This window comes from Schistocerca cancellata, chromosome 12, assembly GCF_023864275.1.
Source record: "Schistocerca cancellata isolate TAMUIC-IGC-003103 chromosome 12, iqSchCanc2.1, whole genome shotgun sequence".
Taxonomy (NCBI): Eukaryota; Metazoa; Arthropoda; class Insecta; order Orthoptera; family Acrididae; genus Schistocerca; species Schistocerca cancellata.
The window spans coordinates 30,976,988-30,994,580 of NC_064637.1; the positions used below are offsets into that span (position 1 = coordinate 30,976,988).

Genomic DNA, 17,593 nt, shown 5'->3' on the forward strand with positions numbered 1-17,593 from the left:
AATAGCATCGGGGAGAGACTACAACCCTATCTCACTCCCTTCCCAACCACTGCTTCCCTTTCATGTCCCTCGACTCTTCTAACCACCATCTGCTTTCTGTACAAATTGTAAATAGCCTTTCACTCCCTGTATTTTACCCCTGCCACCTTCAGAATTTGAAAGAGTATTTCAGTCAACATTGCCAAAAGCTTTCTCTAAGTCTACAAATGCTAGAAACGTAGGTATGCCTTTCTTCTAAGATAAGTCGTAGGGTCAGTATTGCCTCAGTTGTTCGAATATTTCTACGGAATCCAAACTGATCTTCCCAGAGGTCGGCTTCTACCAGTTTTTCCATTCGTCTGTAAAGAATTCGCGTTAGTATTTTGCAGCTGTGACTTATTAAACTGAGATAGGTCGGTCATTTTCACATCTGTCAATACCTGCTTTCTTTGGGATTTTTGATGTTCATCTTGTACGTATGAAATGTTATCACTACGATATTCTGGAAAACTAAAGGAATCACTTTTGTAAATTTTGAGAAGCATGAAAGGACAATCAATTCTGGTGCCTACTGTGATATAACGAGGAGAGTCATTCAAAACAACACAAACTATCAACTATACTTGTTCCTCTGACACACACTGTCCAGCAAACTCAAAAATTATTGTGCTATTTCAAATGTGACATTTTTTAAATCTGCTCTTCAGCACAACCTCGACTCAAAGTGATTTCCACCTCATCACGCGCGCGCGCGGGCGCACAATCACCCCCCCCCCCCCCCCCCCCCCCCCACACACACACACACACACACACACACACACACACACACACAAAAGAAAAACAAAGTGCACTAAGGTCCACATGCCTCGACTCTGATGAGTACCTTCAAGATGTTGTCATTGACTGTCTGCAACCCATTTGGAAAATTGTAAGCAGTAACACATAAGCGCTGTTTTAAGATTTTTGAAACACATCAGTTTTAAGAACTATGATATTTTGTTTATAACCCCATGGAGATTATTTCTGAATAGCGCTTTTTTTCTTCAGAATTTGTTCATAACTTTCAATCTGTAAATAAAACTTTATGAACTACAATTACACATATGGAATGTGAATACTAATTTTTTGTTAGGTTATTACTCACAGAACATATTGGAGCAGGAATCCACGGAGAAGAAATAAAAACTATGAGGTTTGCTGATGAGACTAGTTCTGTCAGAGACAGCAAAGGACCTGGAGGAGCAGCTGAACGGAATGGACAGTGTCTTGAAAGGAGGATATAAGATGAACATCAATAAAAGCAAAACGAGGATAATGGAATGTAGTCTAATTAAATCGGGTGATGCTGGAGGAATTAGATTAGGAAATGAGACACTTGAAGTAGTAAAGGAGTTTTGCTATTTGGGGAGCAAAATAACTGATGATGGTCGAAGTACAGAGGATATAAAAAGTAGACTGGCAATGGCAAGGAAAGCGTTTCTGAAGAAGAGAAATTTGTTAACATCGAGTACAGATTTTAAGTGTCATGAAGACTTTTCTGAAAGTATTTGTATGGAGTGTAGCCATGTACGGAAGTGAAACATGAACATTAAATAGTTTGGACAAGAAGAGAATAGAAGCTTTCGAAATGTGGTGCTACACAAGAATGCTGAAGATTAGATGGATAGATCACATAACTAATGAGGAGGTACTGAATAGAATTAGGGAGAAGAGGATTTTGTGGCACAACTTGACCAGAAGAAGGGATCCGTTGGTAGGACATGTTCTGAGGCATCAGGGGATCACCAAGTTTGTACTGGAGAGCAGCGTGGAGGGTAAAAATCACAGAGGTAGACCAAGAAATGAATAGAATAAGCAGATTCAGAAGGATGTACAATGCAGTAGTTATTTGGAGATGATGAAGCTTGCACAGGATAGAGTAGCATGGAGAGCTGTATCAAACCAGTCTCTGGACTGAAGACCACAACAACAACAACAACAACAACAACAACATTCCATAGGTACCCTTACCATATGTACCAAACATATACTTCAATATTTCCATGTATGTAGGATATGTTGTTTAAAATTTTATCCTTGCATATGCTTATTTTCCATTATGTTTAGTACCATCATTACTACAAATGAAGAACGCTGTAAGTACATCATATCTATTGGATGTTTGCAGTACATGGTCCAGTCACATTACTGTGACCATCCATCAAAAGCCAGAATACCTACCTGTGGAAGCACAGATGTACAGGAATGAGGTTCTGAAATGTACCGACAGTGATGTGAAAGCACGCTCACTCCAGTGTCGTGGCCAGCCGTTCTAGATTTCTCGGATGAGGATCCGTGACATGAACAGCCCGATCGAGATGGTCCGACAGATTTTTGATTAGGTTTAAACACGGGTAGTTTGGTACCAGGGTAGTACGGTACACTCTTTGTGGTGCTCTTTCAAACATGCGCGTACAATGCTAGGCTGTGTGAAATATCACATTTTCCTGCTGCTATGTGTCATGTGCCGAGGAAAAAAGCAAACTGCATGTAGGGGTGGACACAGCCGCCAAGGATAGATGCATAATTGTGCTGATCGACTGTGCCTTCCTGAATGACAAGATCACACAGGATGTGCCATAAAAAACATTCCCCAGATCATAAAGCTCCCTCCTATGGCCTGGATCCTTGCAATGTTTGATGCAAGGTATTTGCTTTCAGACGTCTCTTCTATCAGATGGAGCACAAAATGTGTTTCATCTCGAAACGCCAACTGTTGCCATTAAGTGGACAAGCAGTTGCGTTATTGGCACGCAGATGACAGCATTCGTTGCTGATGAACGACAGCCAGCATTGGAGCATAGTGTGTGGCACACGAACTAGGCACCGGCTGAGGATGCTCGTACACGGGAACTTTTGCTGTATGGTTCTTGAGGAGACACTGTCGGTAGCCCCTTGGTTGATCTGGGTGGCCAGTTGCTCAACAGTTGCACTATTTACACACACACACACACACACACACACACACACACACACACACACACACACACAAAATGGCCTGCGATGCACCACAGTTGCCTCAGCACCAGTTTTAGATAAGACCATTTTGCCACGCACGGTATAGTTTCTGTTATGGCACTTATAAGAGTCGAGGGACATCAAAGGGAAGCAGTGGTTGGGAAGGGAGTAAGACAGGGTTGTAGCCTCTCTCCGATGTTATTCAATCTTTATATTGAGCAAGCAATAAAGGAAACAAAAGAAGAATTCGGAGTAGTTATTAAAATCCATGGAGAAGAAATAAAAACTTTGAGGTTCACCAATGACATTGTAATTCTGTCAGAGACAGCAAAGGACTTGGAAGAGCAGTTGAACGGAATGGACAGTGTCTTGAGAGGAGGATATAAGATGAGCATCAACAAAAATAAAACGAGGATAATGGAATGTAGTCGAATTAAGTTGGGTGATGCTGAGGGAATTAGATTAGGAAATGAGACACTTAAAGTAGTAAAGGAGTTTTGCTATTTGGGGAGCAAAATAACTGATGATGACTGAAGTAGAGAGGATATAAAATGTAGACTGGCAATGGCAAGGAAAGCGTTTCTGAAGAAGAGAAATTTGTTAAGATCGAGTATAGATTTAAGTGTCAGGAAGTCGTTTCTGACAGTATTTGTATGGAGTGTAGCCATGTATGGAAGTGAAACATGGACAGTAAATAGTTTGGACAAGAAGAGAATAGAAGCTTTCGAAATGTGGTGCTACAGAAGAATCCAGAATGAGATTTTCACTCTGCAGCGGAGTGTGCGCTGATATGAATCTTCCTGGCAGATTAAAACTGTGTGCCCGACCGAGACTCGAACTCGGGACCTTTGCCTTTCGCAGGCAAGTGCTCTACCATCTGAGCTACCGAAGCACGACTCATGCCCGGTACTCACAGCTTTACTTCTGCCAGGTTCGCAGAAGAGCTTCTGTAAAGTTTAGAAAGTAGGAGACGAGATCTGCCAGAAGTAAAGCTGTGAGGGCCGGGCGTGAGTCTTGCTTCGGTAGCTCAGATGGTAGAGCACTTCCCCGCGAAAGGCAAAGGTCCCAAGTTCAAGTCTCGGTCGGGCACACAGTTTTAATCTGCCAGGAAGTTCGTACAGAAGAATGCTGAAGATTAGATGGGTAGATCACATAACTAATGAGGAGGTATTGAATAGAATTGGGGAGGAGAGGAGTCTGTGGCACAACTTGACTAGAAGAAGGGATCAGTTGGTAGAACATGTTCTGAGGCATCGAGGGATCACCAATTTAGTACTGGAGGGCAGCGTGGAGAGTAAAAATCGTAGAGGGAGACCAAGAGATGAATACACTAAGCAGATTCAGAAGGATGTAGGTTGCAGTAAGTACTGGGATATGAAGAAACTTGCACAGGATAGGGTAGCATGGAGAGCTGCATCAAACCAGTCTCAGGATGAAGACAACAACAACAACAACAACAACAACAACAACAACAACAGGTATAGTTTAACCATAGAGGCTTGCAAACAGTTTACAAACTTTACCATTTCAGAAATCCTTCCAATCTTGGCCCAAAAGCTAATCATGCCCTCTCGAATGACAGATAAATCACTCCATTTCTGCATAACTACAACTGCACGATTCCACGTCCCCCTGTAATGTCTCTTGCAGCGGTCTCTCCGCGATATTTTCAAAAATTTTATAAATTATATAACTCTGTACGTATGTCAAAATATCTCTTCGTACCTTACCGATTCCTAAACTTTAATATACGACGATCATCAATGCAAAGTAGTTTCAAGCCCTATTATTCCTTGGAGCGTCCATTTACTCCATGGAATAGCTTCTCTGCTATCTATGTTTTCTCTTATGAAAAGAATGAAAGAGATCTTGCCGATTAGCCGTGAAAGGAGGAGGATGTATATGTATGTATTGTTGAGCTAGTCACCATCTTGATGAGATTCTGTATGGAAAGGAATTTAATACATGAACTAAACTAAAGTAAGTGTGTTCGCGTATTATTTAACTGATTATTATTGACAGTGTCTGCTTACTACACTGTGTTACACGGGATCAGTGGGGGAACGTTTAATTTACACTGGACGAACCTGCCGTTTTATATGCTCAAGATATCCAGTTTATTACTTCAAATAAATAGGCTAACACGGTCTTACCAGCAGATCTCTGGTCTTCCCCATGTGATCACCGAAAGTTAATAATTATTACACATGTTTTCAGGAGATCAACTGACAATTTTCGTCACACCGAGATTTTGAAATTGCTTCACTGCCTTATAGAATTTATGTTAAGCTCAATTTAATCAGGATAGAACAGTATTGAACTGTGTGAATGCGATAAGCCTGCTTTGTGAATGAAAATTCCCTTAATATACGCATGTTTTTACTATCTTGATCAGTGAAGCTAAATCAGGCCGGTGTGAGAGAGGTTTTTTAAATTTTAGATCCCACAAAATAAAATATTAAACACCGATACACTTAATATACCTTGTACTGCTAGTGCTACCACCTGCCATCTATGAGTGGTTATTACACACTGGCAACAAACTTGGGCAGCGGTTGCACTAATGTGACTGGACTGTGTATTGGTGGAATTTTTCAGGTGGAGATTGAAAGACAGTATGTTCAGAGGATGAAACTTACGGACATCTCTCATACTTTGAGAAAAGTAGAATCATTGGTAGGAAGCACACAGGAGTTCAAACTGACAGACCACAGACACAACTGTGTGTAGTGCGATGACTGCCACAAAGAAGGGTAGTGAGGTGGACTAGGGACACAAGTGTGGCGAGAAGACTACGCACAGGTTTTTTCAGAACAACCTGGCTCTGATGACTGGGCAAATAACAGTAGCTGAAATCTGGGTGGAGTTCACCACGAAACACTGGGAGCAGATTACTAGTACCTGGATCGGAATCTTGAGTTGCTGTGTCGGTTACCACTGAAACCACACCACAGACAAGTGAGATTTGCACGCTGTAGACCTGGAGTCAGTCGGGAGACCGAGTAGCTCTCCAGTAATCGGCGGCACGTGTCGCTTCTACCCACAGTGGTCAAACTGACGTCTGTAGGCGACCTCATGAAAGGTCATATGTAGCAGGGATTACAGACACCGATACCTATCCGACTCTCTTATTTGTAGCACAGGGAGCTATTCGGTATGACAACAGGACTGATGTGGTAATCACCTGAAGGATAGATGAATGATTATCAGATCGCCGAGAAGAAAGGTTACACTCGTTCCGGGCTCTAGTCCCTGCCGAGCACAAAGTTTTAATTGGCATAAAACTTCCGTATCAGGGCACACACTGCCGCAGAGTGAAATTTCATTCCGGAGGCAATCTCCCAGGTTGTGGCTAAGCCACATCTCCCCACTATCCTTTCTTCAGGAGGGGTTAAAAGCGCAAGTTTTGCAGGACGACTTTTGTGAAGTTTGGAAGGTAGGAGCTGAGGTACCGGTGGAAGTGAAGCTGTGAGGACAGGTTTCGAGTCACACTCAGATAGAGCACGAGCCCGACAAAGGCAGAGGTCCCGGGTTTAGGTCCCAGTCGAGCGCACAGTTGTAGTCTGCCAGGAAGTTTCGAGGTAAACCCTGTTGTCGTACCTTTCGTAAGCAATGTAGGAAACATATTCCAAGTAGGATAATGCAAAACCCCGTGCTCCAGTAAACATCACAAAATCCTCGAGGGATCCACGGACCCGTAAATGGCCCGAACAGTGCTCCGATTTGTACCGCTAGAGTATGTCTGCGATTCAATGGGAAAACACTTTCACAGCAATCTCTAGGCATCGATCTTCACCAGCTGACACAGCGTATGTTTGAGATGTGGTAAGAAAAGCCTTAGGATGATATTCATAGGCTGCTTGGTTACATGCCACAGTGAATACAAAGAATGTGTTTGTGTTCAGGCCTGTGTCACATTTAATACTGATGTTGATGTTGGATATCATTTCCACATAGAATAAAATTTCCATTATTTAATACCTGTTATGTGATGAAGATCTCCACAAAATTTGACAAATGTTGAACTGGTCCTTCATGATTTAACACTTTCCATTTCCAGCAGTAAACATTCCACTGGAGACCCTACCTGTGAGCTCCAGTTCCTAGCCTCGCCCTGGAAACCCATCTCCAGCAGGATCATCGGCAATGTTCGTGTCCCGATGCCTGCCTCTACAGTGATGACGATGCTGGGTGCGGATATAACGCAGATCTCGTTCTTCACGGGCTTCTCCTCAGGCACCACTGGGGCAACCATCGACTCCCCACTCAGGGCAGCCACTGCATCTTCGCCTTCCTCTGTAATTGACACCACAGTGTAAACATAAACAAAGGAAGGTGGCCGTATCAGAAATTTCACATAATATGTGGGAAAACTAATAAACGCTACTTGTTTAGCTTAATGAATCCACACTGACACACTCCACAAAGTACTGCTAAGTGCACAGCAGAAAGGTTTTTGCTCACCCGTGAGAAACACTATATACACTTTATGCATTGAAATAAACACATCATACAAACTAAATACAACAACAAAATAGATGTTCTCTCTATCATTAACTACAACACAATGTGATTGTAGTAACTTTAATCATCTATAGATCTCTTTTTACAAGGATATAGGACATGTCGAAGTATTTACAAAGTTAGATCAATTTAAAATAAACTAATTCGTACACACGTATATTTACAGACTTCTAGTTAGAGACAGACTATCATTAGATTTATTCCTGGTATACAATACTTTTTTACAACTAACTTATTAAATAATGTAATGCCACACTGTTCACTCATATCTCACTATCAGTCACTGCACACACACACTTTACACTGAGTCAGCACCCCTCCATAATGAGTGAGATGCTGCGGTTGGAAAGAGGAAGAGGTGTTAGTATTGTGCTATGCATAGCTTGGGGGTTAGTATTTCTAGAAAGGAAAAAAGAAGGAAAAAAACAAACAAAGTGAAGATGTTATGTGGAATGTTGGATATTTTATTATTATTATTATTATTTATTTATTTATTTATTTGTATATCTTTTTTTTTTATCAAACCCCTACTCTGTTACAGTCCAACATGAGATTTAAGCCAGGTGACTCACTTGCCCAAATCATATTCTTCAGATCCCCACATTCCTCTTTTCTACTGACATACATTCTGCGCAACATGGAAGCATGTTTGGAATCATTATACTGCTGCAGAACAAACCCACAACCAATTAGCCCGTTGCCAGCTCAAATCTGATTGGTGATCAGTATCTTGGGATATACTTCCTTCACTTATGTCCCATCAATTCTCACTAGATCGCTGACTTTATCAACTGCAAAACATCCCCACACCATAACTGACCCTCCACCATACTTCACCACTGATGTCACACACTGACTCTTCATACGATCTGCACCAAGTTGATAATCAAAAATTGATGATGGCTTCCAAATACTTCATATATAGATTTGTTGATAAATAACACTTTGGACCAATGTTGCACACCCCAGTTTCTATGCTGCTGTACCCACTGAAATCTTTTCATCGTATTTTGTTTCTGTAAAAGGTTTTTTTGGCCACTATGTACCCCTTCAAACCTCATTCACAAAGACAGCTTTGCACTGTTGAGACAGAGATTGGAGTTGGTTGTACACTATTTACTCCCTCATGAATTTCAGGTGCAGTATGAGTCCTCCAACATTTACTCTGTACACATACAAACCGATCTTCCCTGTATGATGTTACTCCAGGTCTTCCAGATTGCAAAAGCCTTGCATTGGCACAGTTTGCTTGAACTGCTGCAATGTGTACACCACTGTAGATTGGGCTATGCCATCTTTTGTTGCCGGCCGGGGTGGCCGAGCGGTTCTAGGCGCTACGTCTTGGAACCGCGCGACCGCTGCGGTCGCAGGTTCGAATCCTGCCTCGGGCATGGATGTGTGTGATGTCCTTATGTTAGATAGGTTTACGTAGTTCTAAGTTCTAGGGGACTGATGACCTCAGAAGTTAAGTCCCATAGTGTTCAGAGCCATTTGAATCATCTTTTGTTGCTACTGTTCTACTAGAATTGTCGTCTTTATCCAGAGCTACAATTACAAAACATTTTTTAATTTCAGTCTCCTCGTTCTGCCTCATTAGGAGGTAATATGGTACCAACCTGATCAGGTGAACAAACACATTGCTCAATGCACAGAATGTACTGTAAAGTAATGCAAACAGATTTTTACACAGACAGCTGAAGGTCTGAGACATATTCGGATGAAACCGTCATAGGTAAAGGCATGTAAGTGTTGCTGTGGATATTCATCAGCGTCCCTCTAGGCACACAACGAGTCATATACACGACAGAGGTGTTTAGTTTTTACACATTCATACCTATTTTGTTATTTGAACAGGGATATAACATCTTCGAAAGGAAATCCCCGTTTTAAACACAAATCCATAGTTGTGATAGGTGATATAAAAGTTTTGATCTGTAGTGTTGTTCCCATTTTATTAGACCACCTCTCCCTTCCATTCACGTACAGAGTGCAGGAACAGTGCTTGCGTAACACTTCTGTGACTGCTCTAGTTAATATAATCTTGTCTTTGCAGTCCCTACAGTTGCACCAAGTGGAGGTCTGCAGAATTTTCCTAGGTTATTCACTTAATACTGGTTCTCCAAACTCTGTATTTCAGCTTTTGTGGGATTGTCTTAAAACATCTGCCAGTTCAGGCCTTTTGGCATCTCTGTGATGTTCTCCTGTGGCTACAGGAAATGACACACCACTTGTTCTGCTGTTCTTTTTGTACACTCAATATGCTCTGTCAGACCTACTTGGTACGAGTCCCACACACTTTAGCAACATACTATGAGAGCTTTGCAAGCAAACTAATTTGTAGACAGACTGCAGTTTCTCAGCATCCTAAAAATGAATCAAAGTTATCATCTGTGTTACCTACAACTGACCCTACATAATAATTTAATTTCATATATCTACAAATTGTTACAGCCTCATAATTGTGGTTGAATTATTCCAACTATATTGTGGTCCTAGGACGTAGATTTTGAGGTGCATGATTTCACATTTCTGAACATAGCAGGTTGACAATTTTTGCAATATTTGAAATCTTATCAAGATCTGACAGCACTTCCATCCAGAATTTTTTTCCAGGTAACTTACGCAACTGCACTATGTCTGAGATTGCTATTAATATAGAATTTCTGATTGGTGAGCATAACATTTTGTAATTCATGGGTAAAGCTGTACTGCAACAAAACAGCTGTCAGATGAATCTCAAGAAAGCAAAATAGCACAGCTTCTTATCTGTAGACAGGCAGTACTTGTCTCTTCATCCGTTAAGTGACATAAATCCTGAAATCAATAGATATAAGCAGCAGCTGGGTAATACAAGAGAAAGAGTGGTAACTTTTCTCAAAATAACAACTTTTCTTGTGATATAGGAGGGTAACAAACATTTCAGACCTCAACGTGAAGATAGCAGCACCTCTCAACAAAAGTTGGGTTATTTGTTTGCACAAGCATAATTAGGCACGCACCAAAATTTCACCTACTGTGAATGAGTATTTGTTGTTGGACAATTGTTTCAGTGAGTCGATCCAAGTGTTTTTGTGAAAAATGGATAAAACTAAGTATCGCGCTGTCATTAGATTTCTTTTTTGAAAGCCAATACGTCTACGCAAATTAAACATGAGTTGAATGCTTTGTACGGGAGGCTCTGCACCACCATATTTACCACCATTAAATTTTCAGCAGCTGAATTCAAATATGGCTGTACCAGCTTGGGTGAAGATGAATGTCTTGGGTAGCTAAAAAGTACAACACTGATTATTTTACTAGTGAAGCCCACCAAATGGTGCTAGAGAAGCACCAAGTTAAGCTGAGAGAGATGGCAGAGCCTATGAGCATTTCTAAAGAACGTGTTTGTCACATATTGACTGAAAATTTAGAAACGAGAAAGGTGACCACACAACGGGTGGCAAGTGCTCTGTGCCGTCCCACACCTCAGTGGTTGCTAGGGCAAAAGTCAACCAACTGCCATCTAGCCCCAAGTGACTTATTTTTTAAAAATTGTCCATGGAAGAGACATTTTCATCAAATGAAGAAGCCACCACCTTCATAAACAACTATTTTGCAGAGAAAGACATTGCCTGTTATTTGGACAGGTTAAAGAGATGGGAGCACCACTGGGAGATGTGCGTAGACTTGCACAAAGATTCTATTTAAAAATAAAAACGAATTTGAAGAAAAAATGTCCTATTTCTTGGTTGGGTTTGAAACTTTTCAGACTACCATTGTACATACAACCTAGAAGAAATTCTGTTATATTACCAATTATTGACATTTCTCCTGTACACTAATAAGATGATTAGTAAGTATGTTATGCAAGGAATAAATCACTGTTTGTTCATTACGTGAATCAGTTGTGAACCTGATTCACCATGCTCCCCATTATTGTTTTAGATAAAGAAGGCACATACACTAGGACTTTCAAATACCTCACCTAAAGGAAATCCTTGGATGTCTGGTTCAAAGATTTAAGTGACCAAGAGCAGAACACAGTATCACCAACCACAGTACAACTCAGCTTTGGAATATGCGTCAACCTTCTGATTCCATGTCTTCTGTATTTTCTTTTAAAATCTCTGTAATTCTTATTGACCTATCACTATGAATTACACAGAACCATTTGTAACCACTACATTTATTTTGAAATGCCTCCTATTATAATTTCAGTGCTGCTGCCATTTACAAGTGATTCATTGTTATCCTATGGTAACTAGTCACACTGCATGTCATAAAACATGTGCAAGGAAATCATGTGCAAAAGCTGATCAATTAGCAAACATCATGTCAATGCCACTTACGCAGTATGTCAAACAAGAATTAGCTCCTAATTCAACACCAGTCGTCTCATAATGTAAACCTGGCACTGCTATATACACATGTATTTCATCACTGACAAAATATGAGGTCAATACGTTTCCAGCTACAGCAATTTAAATAAGGAAGGTCCAAACCTGTGATGAGAAACCAATGATCAGTGTCTTTGAATGGCTTTGGTGTCCAGAGATCTGAGTAGTCTGCCTCTTTCTCCTCACTTTCATCCTGTTTTGTGGCAGATGCAGTCAAGGCAGCCTGTACTTTAGTCAGTAACTCGATGGTCGCTGAAAAAAATACAAAAAAATTATTATACCCAAATGTCAGAATAGATCTAGAGCCAATGAGTATACAGCCAGATGGCTACCAAAAATGAGACAGCTTCAAAAAATCTGTAGTTATATTTGGGATTTTCTGTGCCAAGAAACAACTGTTGCCATATGATCAGATGAATGATATGTCAGGCACAGTGCACTGATGAAAAAATCTGACTGAAATGGAAAACAAGAATAACTGTCGCAATGGATGCAAGCTTAATAGCGCCCTTATTTGGCTGAATTACGAAACGACTACGTATAATATATCAGCTGCTCATCCAGCATTACAGATTCTTACTTGTCCTTATCCATGCTATCACCAAAAACTTTTGATTGAACCATGTGTTAGCACACTGATGTGAATAGCCACAGCTACATCCATTATAATAACTACTCTGTGGATAAAATTTTCCTCTAACGCAGATATCTGAGACTACATTTGTGAATTTCCAAAATAATAATTACTTTGTGGTTAAAGGACAGCATTACTGTTATGATTTTCATTTATTTAAATTACATGCAACTGATGATAATAATTGTTATTAATACAACAAACACTTTTAGAGCCGATGTTCATTCCAACCACACTTTTGAGCTGAAAGGACATTGACAATCTGTCTATCTAAGAAGATGTCTTCTGATAATGTGGACTACTAAATGCTAGTGAATAGATGTATATTGTAAGGGTACAGACTTTTGAAGAAAGTAAATTAGACTATTCACATGAGCATTACAAGTGCAAAATTATCTGTACCCTCACTTTCGTACATAAATGAGCAAGCATGTCTATAATTAATATTATTATTCTGTTTATGATATTTAAATTATGTGCTAAAGAGGCATTTTAATAGACAGGGCATTTTGTATTAGGGGAAATACACTATGTGATCAAAAGTATCTGCACAATCAAAAACGTATATTTTTCACATTAGGTGCATTGTGCTGCCACCTACTGCCAAGTACTCCATATCAGTGACCTCAGTAGTCATTAGACATCATGAGAGAGCAGAATGGGGTGCTTGGCAGAACTCACGCACTTTGAACATGGTCAGGTGACTGGGTGTCAGTGTGTTGTGTCAGTGTGTTATGTCTGTACGCAAGATTCCACACTCCTAAACATTCCTAAGTCCACTGTTTCTGATGTGAAAGTTAAGTGGGAATGTGAAGGGACACCTACAGCACATAAGCGTACAGGCCGACCTCGTCTGTTGACTGACAGAGACTGCCGACAGTTGAAGAAGGTCGTAATATGTAATAGGCAGACATCTATCCAGACATCACACAGGAATTCCAAACTGCATCGGCATCCACTGCAAGTACTATGAAAACTAGGCAAGAGGTGAGAAAACTTTGATTTCATGGTCAAATGGCTGCTCAAAGCCACACACCACACCAGTAAATGCCAAACGACACCTCGCTTGATGTAATGAGGATAAACATTAAATAACTGAAGAGTGGAAAAATGTTGTGTGGAGTGACACATCACAGTACAAATTGTGTCAATCCGATGGCAGGGTGTGGATATAGCAAATTCTAAGTGAACGTCATCTGCCAGCGTGTGTAGTGCCAACAGTAAAATTCGAAGGCAGTGGTGTTATGGTGTGGTCGTGCTTTTCATGGAGGAGGCTTGCAACCCTTGTTGTTTTGCGTGGCACTATCACTGCACAGGCCTACATTGATGTTTTAAGCACCACCTTGCTTCCCACTGTTGAAGAGTAATTCGGGGACGGCGACTGCATCTTTCAACACGATCGAGCACCTGTTCATAATGCACGGCCTGTGGCGGAGTGGTTACATGACAATAACATTCCTATAAAGGACTGGGCTGCACGGAGTCCTGACCTGAATCCTACAGAACACCTTTTGGGTGTTTTGGAACACCAACTTCATGCCAGGCCTCACCGACTGACATCGGTACCTCTTCTCAGAGCAGCACTCCGTGAAGAATTGGCAGCCATTCCCCAAGAAACTTTCCAGCACTGAATGTATGCATGCGAGAGTTGAAGTTGTCATCAAGGCTAAGGGTGGCCCAACACCATATTGAATTCCATCATCACCGATGGAGGGCACCATGAAATTTTAAGTCATTTTCAGCCTGGTGTCTGGATACTTTTGATCACATAGTGTATTACTTGGTGTTGTATTATTTGTTTCATGTACTCTTTCAGTGGTGTGTGGTGGTTGGAGTTCAACAGCAAGTGCAGCATGGAGCTGCTCGTGGGAATGCCTCAGAACATTATTAGACAAGAGTAACCTGTGAAGACACAACTAGTAATGGATCGCATCACTGGTGTAGAACCTGCATAACTTCATTCACTGTGAATGAAATCTTGTTATGTAACAAATATTCATGCTCATATGAAAACTTGAAAGTTATAAGAGTATAAACAGAAGAAGAATTCTTAAATAATACAGCAAGGTGAAACTTACACCAATATTATTAATATTTCTGCCATCTGTAACCCTCTCAATATGTCGACCATGATCTCTCTTGAAGTTTTAACTTAATTCATTATTGTTGTTTAAGCTGCTATTATTACCCAGTTATGACAGTGTCATTATATTGAGTTCAAAATGCAGGGTAGATGTATTGATGAAAACGTCCCCCTCCCTAGTTTTCTACGCAATTATGTCTGCAGCTTGTTTCTGTCGTATTAGCAGTTCTACATCTAAATCTACATTTATACTCTGCAAGCCACCCAACGGTGTGTGGCGGAGGGCACTTTACGTGCCACTGTCATTACCTCCCTTTTATGTTCCAATCGCGTATGGTTCGCGGGAAGAACGACTGCCGGAAAGCCTCCGTCCTCGCTTGAATCCCTCTAATTTTACATTTGTGATCTCCTCAGGAGGTGTAAGTTGGGGGAAGCAATATATTCGATACCTCATCCAGAAATGCACACACTCAAAACCTGAACAGCAAGCTACACCGCAACGCAGAGCGCCTCTCTTGCAGAGTCTGCCACTTGAGTTTGCTAAACATCTCTGTAACGCTATCACGCTTACCAAATAACCCTGAGACGAAACAAGCCGCTCTTCTTTGGATCTTCTCTATCTCCTCCATCAATCCGATCTGGTACGGATCCCACACTGATGAGCAATACTCAAGTATAGGTCGAACGAGTGTTTTGTAAGCCACCTCCTTTGTTGATGGACTACATTTTCTAAGGACTCTCCCAATGAATCTCAACCTGGCACCTGCCTTACCAACAATTGATTTTATATGATCATTCCACTTCAAATTGTTCTGTATACATACTCCCAGATATTTTACAGAAGTAACTGCTACCAGTGTTTGTTCCGCTATCATATAATCATACAATAAAGGATCCTTCTTTCTATATATTCGCAATACATTACATTTGTCTATGTTAAGGGTCAGTTGCCACTCCCTGCACCAAGTGCCTATCCGCTGCAGATCTTCCTGCATTTCGCTACAATTTTCTAATGCTGCAACTTCTCTGTATACTACAGCATCATCCGCGAAAAGCCACATGGATCTTCCGACACTATGTACTAGGTCATTTATATATATTGTGAAAAGCAATGGTCCCATAACACTCCCCTGTGGCACGCCAGAGCTTACTTTAACGTCTGTAGACGTCTCTCCATTGAGAACAACATGCTGTGTTCTGTTTGCTAAAAAGTCTACAATCCAGCCACACAGCTGGTCTGATATTCCTTAGGCTCTTACTTTGTTTATCGGGCAACAGGGCGGAACTGTATCGAACGCCTTCCGGAAGTCAAGGAAAATAGCATCTACCTGGGAGCCTGTATCTAATATTTTCTGGGGCTCATGTCAGAGTCATTCCTGTTTCATTTGCAGTAACAGAGAATAGTTTTGTGGTGTTACTAAAAGCCGCTATACAGCTACCTGTAATCTCATCTAAATTACTCCACACATTATAATGTTTGCTTCACACTCTAACTTATGTTTTTTATGATATAAGTAGTGATCAAAACATTTCTGTCTGACAGTTGTACAGTCCAGAATTGCAATGCCAACTGGCCGAAATTATTGGGAGCATTGATGCAATCATCCTCTCAACACACCAAGTTGAAAATACTCAACTGGTAAAACACCGTGTCCTACTACATGAAGTCCAGAAATGCCTGCTGCACTTCCTCGTCTGCAGGAATCATTGAACATTTAAAACCCTTTTTAAGGGACCAAATGTGTGATAATCACATGGGGAGAGACCAGGACTATACGGTGCGTGCTCCAGTGTGTCCCACTTGAGTTGGTGTAACTTCCATGCTACGGCATTTGTGATATGGGGGTGCGTGTTATCATGAAGTTGCAGCACCCTTTGTCACCATTTTCCACGACGGTGGTTTTTGACAGACACGGTACCCCACACACATTCTTCATTCTCTGATGGATGTCTACTAGTGTTCATCCTTTCGCAGTCAAGAAGAGAATAACAGCAAGTATTCTCTAGTCGGCTGCCGAAGTACTGTTGTTGTTGTTGTTGTTGTTGTCTTCAGTCCAGAGACTGGTTTGATGCAGCTCTCCATGCTACTCTATCCTGTGCAAGCTTCTTCATCTCCCAGTAACTACTGCAACCTACATCCTTCTGAATCTGCTTAGTGTATTCATCTCTTGGTCTCCCTCTATGATTTTTACCCTCCACACTGCCCTCCAATACTAAATTGGTGATCCCTTGATGCCTCAGAATATGCCCTACCAACCGATCCCTTCTTCTAGTCAAGATGCGACACAAATTTCTCTTCTCCCCAATTCTTTTCAGTACCTCCTCATTAGTTATGTGATCTACCCATCTGATCTTCAGCATTCTTCTGTAGCACCACATTTCGAAAGCTTCTTGTCTAAACTATTGATCGTCCACCTTTCACTTCCATATATGGCTACACTCCATACAAATGCTTTCAGAAACGACTTCCTGACAAATGTATACTCGATGTTAACAAATTTCCCTTCTTCAGAAATGCTTTCCTTACCATTGCCAGTCTACATTTTATATCCTCTCTACTTCAGTCATCATCAGTTATTTTGCTCCCCAAATAGCATAACACCTTTACTACTTTAAGTGTCTCATTTCCTAATCTAATTCCTGCAGCATCACCCAATTTAATTCGACTACAGTCCATTATCATTGTTTTGCTTTTGTTGATGTTCATCTTATATCCTCCTTTCAAGACACTGTCCATTCCGTTCAGCTGCTCTTCCAGATCCTTTGCTGTCTCCGACAGAATTACAATGCCATCCGCAAAACTTCTAGTTTTTATTGCTTCTCCATGGATTTTAATTCCTACTCTGAATTTTTCTTTTGTTTCCTTTAATGCTTGCTCAATATACAGATTGAATAACATTGGGGATAGGCTACAACCCTGTCTCACTCCCTTCCCAACCACTGCTTCCCTTTCATACCCCTTGACTCATGTAACTGCCATTTGGTTTCTATACAAAATGT

General features: G+C 41.0%; 1 protein-coding gene across 1 annotated transcript in view; it reads right to left on the reverse strand.

Annotated features, from left to right (window-relative positions):
* Positions 1-17,593, reverse strand: part of LOC126109417 (intermembrane lipid transfer protein Vps13) — a 443,304-nt gene that overhangs the window by 215,117 nt on the left and 210,594 nt on the right. The window contains exons 32-33 of the mRNA XM_049914452.1: positions 11,982-12,128; positions 7,064-7,272 (exon numbers count right to left, since the gene is read on the reverse strand). Coding sequence (XP_049770409.1) covers positions 7,064-7,272; positions 11,982-12,128 — 356 coding nt within the window. The remainder of the gene's footprint in view (positions 1-7,063; positions 7,273-11,981; positions 12,129-17,593) is intronic.